General features: G+C 42.3%; 1 protein-coding gene across 1 annotated transcript in view; it reads left to right on the top strand.

The window, feature by feature from the left end:
• CHSY3 (chondroitin sulfate synthase 3) overlaps positions 1-6,564 on the top strand; it is a 339,922-nt gene extending 333,358 nt beyond the window's left edge. The window contains exon 3 of the mRNA XM_020290114.2: positions 2,166-6,564. Coding sequence (XP_020145703.2) covers positions 2,166-3,728 — 1,563 coding nt within the window. The 3' untranslated portion in view covers positions 3,729-6,564. The remainder of the gene's footprint in view (positions 1-2,165) is intronic.
• The last annotated feature ends 6,181 nt before the right edge of the window (positions 6,565-12,745 follow it).

Below are 12,745 nucleotides of genomic sequence, written 5' to 3' on the forward strand. Positions count from 1 at the left end.
TATATTTATTAAGTGTTACTATATTCTCTTTTGTGAAGTACCCATTCACTTTTTTTGGTTTTTCTTTTCCCCCATATTTCAGGTGGGACAAATACTTCTTCCTGATTTGTACAAATTCATTATATATTCTGGGTATTAATCATTTTTCTTAAGATGCATTAAAAATTTCTTCTCCTACTCTATAGTTTACCTTTTTTATTCCTTTAATGGTGTCCTTGAGGAACAAATCTGTTAATTTTAATGTAATGCAATTTATTAATCTGCTTTTATGTTTGGTACCTTGTGTCCTGTTTACAAATCTTCAGCTACACAAAAGTCATGCAGGTATTTTCATGTGTTAAGTTTTAGGAACTTTCTTTTTACCTTTTTAAATATTATTTTATTATTTTATTTTTATTTTAGAGATAAGAGTCTCACTATTTTGCCCAGGCTGAACTTGAACTCCTGGGCTAAATGATCTTCCTGCCACAGCCTCCTAAGAGAAGCTAGGACTACACGTGCCATTGCACCCAGCCCCACCCTTTTTTTAAAATCAATTTTTATATTTATATCAACAGTCCATCCATGTGGGGTGTAAGGGTCTGTTTTTACTTTTTTCCACCATATGAGCACCTAACTGACCTAGCATTAGTTACTTAAGAGAGCACCTTTTCTGCAAACTTTAACTTCTATATTATATATCTATTACTTTGCTAAATTTTCTCAAGTGTCTTCTTCCTGTGTCATAAATCTCTTTATCTCTTGCTATGATTCTTGCAATATGATTCTCAATGTTTTTATTTTTTTCTCCCCTTTTTTCCTTAGCTCTGCCATCTTACTTTTTTATTTCATTTAAGCTCATATATCTATTCCTTGAGGTTTCTTTTCTTTTCTTTTTTTTTGAAGAGACTATGTTTTCTTTAATATTTTTTGATTTGTGTATTTGTGTATAATTTTTATCTGCTTCTGATGTGTGTTCTTAAGTTTACAATATTTCTTTCTCTGCATCCATATTCACAGACATCTCATGCTCCTTCTGCTGGCTGCCATCCTCCTCCTCCCTCTTTTGCTTTTTCTTCTTCTTCGTTGTTACTTATCTTAAATGGATGTGATGGAGGTTTTTCTCGTTTGAATGGTAGAGGAGGGAGAGTCAGCTGGCAGTTTGAATTTTGTTCTCAGAAGTGTGAATTTTTCTCAATTTTGTCTCTACTTGAGCTAGTGAGTTTGTTCTAGACTAACAGAAAGCCTTTCTGATTCATGAGGATGTCAGGCACGTCTAATTTTAGACATGATACTTTATATCAGGAGTATAGATCAGTATAGCTTCTGTTCCACCTCAACTTACCAACAAAAATGGCATGTCAGGATATGAAATGAAATTTAGTACTCCTCTGATAAATAGCCTGCTGTTGCCTTTCCAAACAACAGGTTTTAATCATTAGGGCAAATCCCCTCGTGTGGAAAATCCATGCTGTGCCTATTCTACCTCTTTCCCTCCCACTGATCTGTTATGGTGTCATGGGAATGTTCTGTTCTTATTTTCTTTGATATTTTGCATTTGTTTCAGAATAATAGAGAGATAGATTCTTTATTTCAAAATACAAGGGTGGAGGTTAGTTTGCAGTATTTGAGCCTGTGAACTTGACGTTTATGATCTCATTCATATGTGGAAACTAAAAAAATTGATCTCATAAAACTAGAAAGTAGAATGACAGTTACCAAGGGCTGGGGAATTGGGGGGATGGGATGGGGGAATGAATTGGGGAGATTTATCATTGGTCAAATGATACAACCTTTCAGTTAGGTAGAAAGAATGAGATCTATTACACAACATGATAATTACAGTTAAAATGCTAACAGAACAGATATTAAGTGTTCTCACGAGAAAAATAACTATGTGAGGTGATGAATATGCCAATTAGCTAGATTTAGTCATTACACAATGTAAATAAATATACTTCAAAATGTGGTATACAATAAATACATACAATTGTATCTTCAACTAAAAACATAATAAAGCTATTTTAATTTCTTTGAAATATAAATTTTTCAAGCCACGTTTGTTTGATATTTAGATATTTTAATTTAGATATTAGATAATTAGATATTTTAATTTAAATCTTTTAGCTTATTGCTGGTTTTCTTTTTACATTAATCTAACATCTTGATATCCTTTTACTTTTCAGATGCAACAACTGTTCCATGAAAATTATGAACATAATCGGAAGGGTTATATCCAAGACCTTCACAACAGCAAAATCCATGCAGCCATAACACTTCATCCCAACAAAAGGCCTGCCTACCAGTACAGGCTGCATAATTACTTGCTCAGCCGCAAAATTTCTGAACTTCGCCACCGCACCATCCAGCTCCACAGGGAGAGTGCTTTGATGAGTAAGCTCAGTAACACTGAAGTGAGCAAAGAAGACCAGCAGCTGGGAATGTTACCTTCCTTCAACCACTTCCAGCCTCGGGAGAGAAATGAAGTGGTCGAATGGGAGTTCCTGACAGGGAAGCTCCTCTACTCAGCAGCTGAGAACCAGCCTCCTCGGCAGAGCATCAACAGCATTTTAAGAACAGCGCTGGATGATACCGTCCTACAGGTGATGGAGATGATCAATGAGAATGCCAAGAGCAGAGGGCGGCTCATTGACTTCAAGGAAATTCAGTACGGCTACCGCAGGATAAATCCCATGCATGGGGTGGAATACATTCTGGATTTACTCCTCTTATACAAAAGACACAAGGGAAGGAAACTGACTGTGCCAGTGAGACGTCATGCCTATCTTCAACAGTTGTTTAGCAAGCCTTTCTTCAGAGAAACCGAGGAGCTAGATGTCAACAGTGTTGTGGAGAGTATTAACAGTGACACTCAGTCATTCTCCTTCATCTCAAATTCTTTAAAGATCTTATCTTCTTTTCAAGATGCCAAAGAAATGGAACAGCTCCATGAAAAGAAAATACACATTCTTGTCCCTCTTGTTGGAAGGTATGACATTTTCTTGAGATTCATGGAGAACTTTGAAAATACGTGTCTTATTCCAAAGCAGAATGTAAAATTGATCATCATCCTTTTCAGTAGGGATTCTGGCCAAGATTCCACCAAGCATATCGACCTGGTAAAAGGATACCAGGACAAGTACCCCAAAGCAGAAATGACCCTGATTCCTATGGAAGGAGAGTTTTCCAGAGGTCTTGGTCTTGAAATGGCATCTTCTCAGCTTGACAATGACACTTTGCTGCTATTTTGTGATGTTGACTTGACCTTCAGAGGAGACTTTCTCCAACGATGCAGAGACAATACAATTCAGGGACAACAGGTATACTACCCTATCATCTTTAGCCAGTATGACCCAAAGGTAACCAATGGGGGAGATCCTCCCAATGATGGTGACTTTGTGTTCTCAAAGAAGACTGGATTTTGGAGAGACTATGGATATGGAATCACCTGTATTTACAAAAGCGATCTTCTGAGTGCAGGTGGATTTGATACCTCAATACAAGGCTGGGGACTGGAAGATGTAGATCTCTACAATAAAGTCATTCTATCTGGCTTAAGGCCCTTCAGAAGTCAAGAAGTGGGAGTGGTGCATATTTTCCACCCAGTTCATTGTGATCCTAACTTGGACCCTAAGCAGCATAAGATGTGCTTAGGATCCAAGGCAAGTACTTTTGCCTCAACCATGCAATTGGCTGAACTCTGGTTAGAAAAACATTTGGGTGTCAGGTACAATCGAACTCTCTCCTGACAGTCCAGGCAACACACATTGCCTTTTTTAAGGGGAGTTTACCTCATTGTTGGTCGTTGTTATTTTAATTTTATTATTTTTATTATTGTTATTATTGTTATAATTTTATTTTTTGTCCTGGTCTTAAACTACTCTTGGTTGTCTTCCAAGGGATGTTTGTTGACCTTAAGCAAGAAGAGTCTGCAATTCACTGATGTTTCAGATTTCTACTGAAGTTAATATGTGTATTACCTTTTTACGTCTTTAGTTTTGAGATTGAGTTAAATCGTGGCAATCAAATGACTTTTGAAGCTCATTCATCACAAGAGATAGCTGAGAAGAGTGTTCTCTTGGGGGCTTAACAATGCAATATCGACTTTTATTTGTTTGTCAAATTCAATGTGATACAAATACTTACTGGTGAAAGGTACCACAAAAGTGCTTTATTGCTTCCTATAAGGAAGGGACTCTGTAACATAAACTTGAGTTTTGTAATTTATACAAGGACTTAAATATATAGACAATAATTTTCTTCATCTTTAGAATTTTTAAAGTAAATGAACACCTATGATTGTATGTTTATTTTTTAAAAAAAAGTTTTAAAAATCGAGGAGTTTTGTTCCACAAGCAATCGGTACTGGCTACCCTGGTCTTATGAAAATTATGAGCTCCTCACAAGTGTCTGCTATAAATGCGAATGAACTTTATTTTCTCAAGGAAATATGATTTAATTAAATATTCATGTACATTTTAGAAGCTTTATGAAACAATGTCCTTCATTTGCTGGCAAGAAAATAAAATATGACGGAACCTGTTTATTTATAATAAAACACAGGTATAACAGTATTCTTTTTCAAAAACACTTAAAAGTTTTGTTGTTTCTTTTTAGTCATATTTAATATATTTCTTACTGGTTATATGTACTAAAACATGCTTGCTGCACAGGCTGGAAAAGTTAGAGGATTATAGGTATGATGTTTGTATTATTATGCTTTAAAACCTAGCCTTCAAAAGTGATTAAAATGAGCAATTTCTTTACTCAATAATTACAATCCAGGAGAAGCATTCTTCCTCAGTCTCTTCAGTTTGAGGATTAAGCTGACCTAAGAACAGTTGAGAAACTGCCTTTTATATGGGTTGGTAGATATCTCAAAGATACAACAATCATTGGGGAAACTATTACTATAAAACCAATCTTATAACTATAAAAAACACATAGGGAAATATCTCATTTAATTTCACATATCAGTCTTTCTTTGAACTGAATCAATGGTGTTTAGTTTCTAGAAAAGCATAATCAGGCTCAAGAAATATAAGAGAAAAGTAATATTTATGCAAGAAGATCCCATGAAGGCATGTTTTTAAAATTTCATTTTGTAAGTAGGTAATATATTTGCATGGTTCCAAAATCAAACAAAATCTTAAGATGTTTATAGCTACCAGCTCCACTCCCTATCCACCCAAATCTGCCCGGGAACATGACCACCATGTATGGGGGGGTATGTGTGTGGTGTGCATGTCTTGCCAGAGTGTCTAAAGCACATACTTTGTTTTTTACCCTTTGTACACAAAATGTAGTATATTGTGCATACCATTCTGCACTTTGATTTTCTGTTTCCACCTAATGAGAAAATAATCTGCATCAAAATTGATTTGAAAATGATTGTCAGAATTGTTGCCCTTATTTTGAGCTGAATATCAGAAAGCCACATAACATTTGCCTTGGTGATGTGTTCCTTACGTGGTGACAACCTCTGTTAGTGAAGATATTTTGGGGGCCTCAAAAATAACATTGCTTAATATTGGGACAGATATGATGACAACTCTAACATATAATCTTAATAATGTCAAATTCATTAGAAAGGAATTTATGACATTTTTAGATATTAAAAGGCTCATCTTGACAGGGACAACAATTCAGAATTGATCTCTGCTCTAATGTCACTGGCCTTCACAAATGCTCACTTTAATAGCTTAATTTTCTACATTGCATGACTTAGCTCTTTTGCAGGTTTTATTTTTCCAAACAGTAAATATGTTCACACACAGTAAAGATAGTCATTTGGGAAATCTATTATCAAATAATAATTGTTAATTATTTTGCTAAGGAACAAAAGAAATCAGGGTTTGATCTTTCACTTAAATGAAATAAGAGAGTTTTATCGAAGAATAAATGTAAAGGCCTAGTTTGAACATTCCAAATCTTACAGAGTCATGAGGCAACTGCACGGGATGAAATGGCATTCTCTGTTATACGCATGAAACTATACTGATGAAACAAGGGAATACAGAGATCTCACCTCAATTACACATATAGACACTATATTGAATAATCAATACAGGTGCATTTAAATCTATTATATAATTTTGCAGTAGCCTTTTCTCATTTTTTCAGGCAATGCAATATTCCCTGACTGAAAATATAAGAGGATGATGTTAGTAAAATCGAGGGTTTTTCTGTGTAGTATCCATCACTTCAATATCTTTAAGCTTCAAGCAACACAGTTAAGCAACGCACTGTGGATGCAACCAGAAGCACAATGTATGCAGGTGCAGTGGTCTAGATTTGGAATTTGGGTGGCTATGGCTGTTCTGTCTAAACGTCATCCCAGTAACAAATCCATCTGTCTCCGATGTCATCATCCACTGTCTACTCAGCACCACACTATGCATTTCACTTGCATTTTCCTTGTAAGTTTAAGCCACACAACAGCCCTCAGAATATTGCTATTATTTTCTTCATTAAACAGACATGGAATCTGAGGCCATAAGTGATTAAGTAACTTGTCCTTAGTTCACCCAGCTGGCATGCGGTAGAGTTAAGATTAAACAAAACACTGTCTGAATCTGAAGCACCTGTGTTTCCACACACCCTCAGGGCTTCTCAGGTGTTGGGGGGGCATAGAAAACAATGGGGGTGGGGCAAAGGTCCAGCTGACACCATGGTCGTGTTTGATCCACCATTCAGCGTGCTCCTGCCGAATGTTCATTCTGGACACCACTAAGTTTGCTGATGTTTGCTCAGTTAGAGCCTCCTTAGGGTTTCATCCCAGGCTTCTACTACTTTGCTAGATCTTTCTGTGCAGCACTTTCAGATAAAGGACGGATATTTTTCTGTGTACCTGGTCACAGGTCACTGGACTTCAGCCAGGACAAGACTACTCAGAATCCCTGATGTCAGAAGTAACCGTTCTACATCATTTCAGCCAACTGAGTGCCGAGCCTATCCCCCTGATGAGCACGCCACATAATCACTTGCCTGTTTATGCCACTATACCCATACAGATGTGGCATAAAACAACTTTGTCAGTGCTGAAATATTTTGAATTTAAGAGTCAAACCCATTAAGTCTAGTAATAGATTGGAAATTATAGGAATTAAATATCCAAATGTGTGGGCTAATAATCCAACCAGGAGAATAAATACTCACTGGAAAGCTAAATTATAAGGTCCTGTGTTTCAGCAGGAAAAAAAGCTGGACTATGTCTCTAGACAGCAGTCTCATGACCGAGCCACTCTGGCTTCATTTTCAGATTAGCCCCGGGCAGTCTCTTCTCCCAGGAGCAGGACTCAGAAGACACGGCTCCCTTCGAATGTCGGGACGGGGGCATGCGAGGCTGTGCTGCGCTGGCCCTGCAGAGCCCCCGGCCGGGACTGCCTCGTCCTGGAGAGACGTCCTGCAGCAGGCCTGGGCCTAGAGAGACCCGTCACCTCTCCTCTCCCCACCTAAGAGAAAGTGTGTCTGTGCAGGTACAGCATAAATAGCCAACAAAATATCTATGTATAGCTCTGATGGGTCTTGATGCCAAGATGTTTATGGGGAAACGGAGTCTTCGACACATTGTACCGCATGTGTCCAAGCTACCTTTATTTCCCTGCTACCTCCTGCACCTGTGGCCCTGCAAGTAAGAGGAATCTAGCATCCTTTTCCCTAGTGATATCTCTAAGAGGGACTGCAAGCAGTCTGGAGAACTGTCCACTTAATTTCTCATTTGTGCTTAATTGCTGAGGGCACAGCTCCTCAGGACGTAGCCCATGATTGTGGCTATTACAGGCTGAGTGACAAGACGGTGTCCTTAGGGCAACAAAGGGGTTTGTTATCGGTTCTCAGTGCCTGCTGCTTGCCTACCTTCCCATTCCGTTCCTATTAGCACCCTAACCGAGCCACTCGTGCAGCCTTAGAGTATCCTGCCCGTGCTGAGGCCAGAAGCCTCTTAGACTTGCCCTTGTCACGCAGTGGAGCCTGCTCGACGCCTCCGAACCTGCCAGCGTGGCTCTGTGTGGGGCGCGGTGTCAATGCCATTGCAAGATGGCGCCGACTTCCTGGTCACACCCATACCACAAGACTGATAAACAGGGTGAACTGCGCATGTGTAGGGGCTTTTTCCTGTCTCTCAGCAAGTATGCTAATGAGGGCTCTAGCGTGAGCCAATCAGATTCTGCCTAATGTACTTAGTGCCTATATAAGCCCGCTCCGAGAGCTCCTCGGGGTCTTCCGCTTTAGTCACCTTGAGATTCCCCAATAAAGCGCTGTCAGAAGAACTCCGGTTGCCGCGTCTTCCTTGCTGGAGAGGCGGGCGCGACAAGTGGTGCCGAAACCCGGGAACCGAAACAACTTTGAGGCACCAGCGGAGACGACCTCGATAGAGGTGAGTTCCGAACTGACACGTGGGACGGAACCGAATTCGGACCTTTGCTGACCAAGGTAGGCTGTTATTGAGAGTCCATGAGCTCCCTGCTTTCGTTTTGAATAAGTGCATTGTGCTCTTCGCTCCTGTAGATAAAGGAGAAATGGGGAGCTCCCAAAGCCGCCCCTTTGTACAAGCTTTGCAGGGTGTGCTGCAGGCGCGGGACCTGGCCCTATCGGAGTGTCTGCTGTGGAATTTTATGAAGGAGGTGGACAGGGTCGCTCCATGGTTTCTCCATTCCGGGTCATTGAATGTCCCGTCTTGGGATAAGTTGGAGAAAGATCTGCTGCGGGGAGAGGAGCAAGGCACGTTACGGCAGGGCACGCTCCCTGTGTGGACTATGATCCGGTCGTGCCTGAATGATAAGAGTTGTGCAGCCCAGGTACAGGCAGGGCAAAAGGTGCTCTCTGACCATCAAGACAGTACCTCGGAGTCAGACAAAGGGAGAAGGCCTGGAAAAAAGAAAAGGGAGAGAAAGAAACGTAAAGGGACCAAAAATAAAAATGATAAAGGAAAGGACAGGACAGAATACACAGAAGACAGAGGAGATAGCCTTTTTCTGTCAGAATTTAAGAAATTAGATATTTCTGAGGATGGTTCCACTTCTTCCTCTTCTCTTACTTCCTCAAGTTCAGGGGAGGAGGCGGGGGAGGAGCTAGATTCAGAGGAGGAAGCTACTTTGGAAGAGGAAGCAGCAAAGTATGAGGCGGGGCGATATCGGCCGCCGCCCTACAGTGACGCTGCTTTCACTGCCCCTACCGCCCCTCCTCTGAGAGAGCAGGGAGGAGCCAGACCCAAACAAGTCAGCGGGAGCTCGTTTATCAGGCCCCGCGATATGAGGAAAATGTTTCTCTCATTCCCTGTTTTCGAGAACAACAATCAGCAACAGTATCATGAGCCTCTCCAGCACAAACAATTGAAAGACCTTGCTGAGTCGGTGCGGTCCTGGGGGGTTACAGCGTCTTTCACCATAGCCCAAGTGGAGAGGCTTGGTAACTTAGCTATGACCCCTGATGACTGGAGTAATACAACAAGGGCCTGCTTGACTACTGGTCAGTATCTAGACTGGAAATCAATTTTTCAGGAAGGTTGTATGAACCAAGCCAGAGCAAACGCACAGCAGGGGCAGGCTGCCTGGAACTATGACATGCTCACAGGGCAGGGACAGTGGCTGCTTAATCAGACCAACTTTCCCCCACAGGTGTACGCTCAGATTAACAGCATAGCAATAAAGGCATGGAAAAGCTTACCAAACAGGGGAGAGGTGAGAGGAAATTTAACAAAGGTTATACAAGGGTCTACTGAGCCCTTCTCAGATTTTGTGGCAAGGTTGGTGGAGGCAGCAGGGAAGGTATTTGGGGATCTGGAGACGGCAATGCCCCTGATAGAGCAACTAGAATTTGAGCAGTGCACTACGGAATGCCGTAATGCAATTGCTCCCTGGAAGAACAAAGGCCTTAATGCGTGGTTGAAGGCCTGCAGGGAGATAGGAGGCCCCCTGACCAACAGTGGGTTAGCAGCTGCTGTGCTAGCCGCTCAAAAGGGCAAGGATATGACCTGCTACAATTGTGGAAAACCCGGTCACCTTAAGAGGCAGTGCAGATTTCCCAAGCAGGAGCGCCCTCAGCCTAAGGTGCCGGGGATATGCCCTACTTGTCAAAAAGGAAGACATTGGGCCAGTGAGTGTAGATCCACCAAGGATATTAAAGGAAGACCAATCAACCATTCGCCAAAAGAACATGACCAACAAAAAAACGGGAACCGGGGCCCTCGACCTCAGGGCCCTCAAATATATGGGGTCATGCAGAGCACTCCGGTGCCGTCGCTGGCACCTCCGGGGAGCCGAGGAGAGCCACTAAAGGTTCCGCAGGACTGGACCTCTGTGCCACCACCACAACAGTATTAACTCCTCTCATGGGGTGCCAACCCGTCCCATCTGATTTCAAGGGGCCGTTGCCTGAACATACTGTAGGACTTGTCCTTGGAAGGTCCTCCTCAACTTTGCAGGGACTGATAGTTCACCCAGGGGTTATTGATTCAGACTTTGAGGGACAAGTGAAGATTCTTTGCTCTTCAACTAGAGGCATAGTTCCCATATATCCAGGAGACCGGATAGCACAGTTGCTAATTTTACCTAGCCTCCATTCTTTATTCCCTAGTAAACAAGAAACTAGAGGAGAAAAAGGTTTTGGTTCCTCCGGAGGAAACTGTGCGTATTTGTCATTGAATTTAGATGAATGCCCTACTATGGACTTAACCATACAGGGAAAGACATTTACGGGCCTCCTGGATACAGGAGCTGACACTAGTATAATTTCTGAACACTGGTGGCCAAAAACGTGGCCATTGGCCCCCTCAGCTCAAACTTTGCAGGGATTGGGATATGCATCCTCTCCAGTGATCAGCGCCCAGACACTGAGATGGAAGGATAATGAGGGTAGAGAGGGCAGTTTTCAACCTTATGTCCTACCTCTGCCTGTGAACCTTTGGGGTAGAGATTTGCTACGGCAATTGGACTTCAAATTGACCAATGACTACTCTGTTCAAAGTCAAAAGCTGATGAAGAGCATGGGCTGTGTCCCAGGTAAAGGACTTGGGAAGAACTTGCAGGGTAGAATTGAACCTATAGAGCCTGTGCCACGACCCTCTAGGCAAGGGCTGGGTTTTTCTTAGGGGCCGCTGGGGATCCTCTGCCCATACCCTGGAAAACAGAGGAGCCAGTGTGGGTACCTCAGTGGCCCTTACCCTCTAAAAAGTTACTCGCTGCCCATAGCCTAGTGCAAGAACAACTTACTCTTGGGCATCTTGAGCCCTCTCAATCTCCCTGGAATACCCCTATTTTTGTGATTAAGAAAAAGTCTGGTAAATGGAGACTGTTGCATGACCTTAGAGCAATTAATGCCCAGATGCAGCTTATGGGGCCTGTTCAAAGAGGACTGCCCCTTCTCTCTGCTTTGCCTAAACATTGGAGTCTAATTATCTTGGACATCAAAGACTATTTTTTCTCTATTCCCCTGCACCCACAAGATAAAAGCAGATTTGCATTCACGCTTCCTTCCATAAACCATGAGCAGCCTGATGCAAGATATCAATGGCAGGTTTTACCTCAGGGCATGGCTAATAGTCCCACTATGTGCCAACTTTATGTGGCCTCGGCTATCCAGCCGGTTAGGCAGAAGTTTTCAAAGGTAAAAATTATACACTATATGGATGATATTCTCTTGTGTCATTGTGATGATGGCGTACTACGCCAGGCTTATGCGTCCCTTCAGGCTCACTTAAGGGAAAAAGGCTTGCTGGTCGCCCCTGAGAAGGTGCAAGAGGGAGAAGTGGGCGCGTTTCTTGGTAGTAGCATTCTCCCTGACAAAATCGTACCCCAAAGACTGTCCATCCGAAGAGATGCCTTAAAAACATTAAATGATTTCCAAAAGCTACTAGGAGATATTAATTGGCTTCGACCTTTCCTATGTCTTACCACAGCAGAACTGAAGCCATTATTTCAGATTCTAGAGGGAGACTCACACATTACGTCCCCTAGAACTTTGACTCCTGAGGCCCTTAAGGCTCTTCATAAGGTAGAAGAAGCCATTCAGAAGGCACAACTGGTGCGCATTCAGCACCACGATCCTTTCTCCCTCTGTGTACTCCCTTCTCCCACGCTCCCTACGGCAGTGCTTTGGCAGGATGGCCCCCTTTTATGGGTGCATCCTCAAGCCTCTCCAGGAAAGGTGATTGGCCACTATCCTACCTGTGTGGCCGAGATAGCTTTAAAGGGTGTTAGTTTGGCTGTATCCCATTTTGGGCGTCACCCTGATAGCCTGATTTGTCCATATACTGCCAATCAGGTGAACACCTTATGTGCCACTCTTGATGCGTGGGCCATATTGAGATGCACCTTCCCAGGGAGTATTGACAACCATTATCCCAGACATGCCTTGCTGCAGTTTGCAATGAGGAACGAGCTTATTTTCCCAAGAGTAACTTCACTGCAACCTTTGGTTGATGCCTTGGATGTGTATACCGATGGCTCTAAGACAGGTATTGGGAGCTATGTCATTCAGGACAAGGTGTATACCAAACAGTTTAACTATTCTTCTCCTCAGCTAGTAGAGTGTGCCATAGTCGGTCTGGTTCTCAGTACCATCACTGAACCTATCAACATCATCTCAGACTCCTTTTATGTGGTCAACGCAGTTAAACAGTTAGAGAACTCCTTTCACATTCTTGCCAAGAGTACTGTCTTTTCTGTATTTACAGAAATTAGGAATACTATTCAGAACAGAAGGAACCCATTTTCCATTCAGCATATCAGAGCTCATTCCTTGTTACCTGGACCTATGGCTGCGGGAA

The sequence above is a fragment of the Microcebus murinus genome, chromosome 11 (assembly GCF_040939455.1).
Source record: "Microcebus murinus isolate Inina chromosome 11, M.murinus_Inina_mat1.0, whole genome shotgun sequence".
Lineage (NCBI taxonomy): Eukaryota > Metazoa > Chordata > Mammalia > Primates > Cheirogaleidae > Microcebus > Microcebus murinus.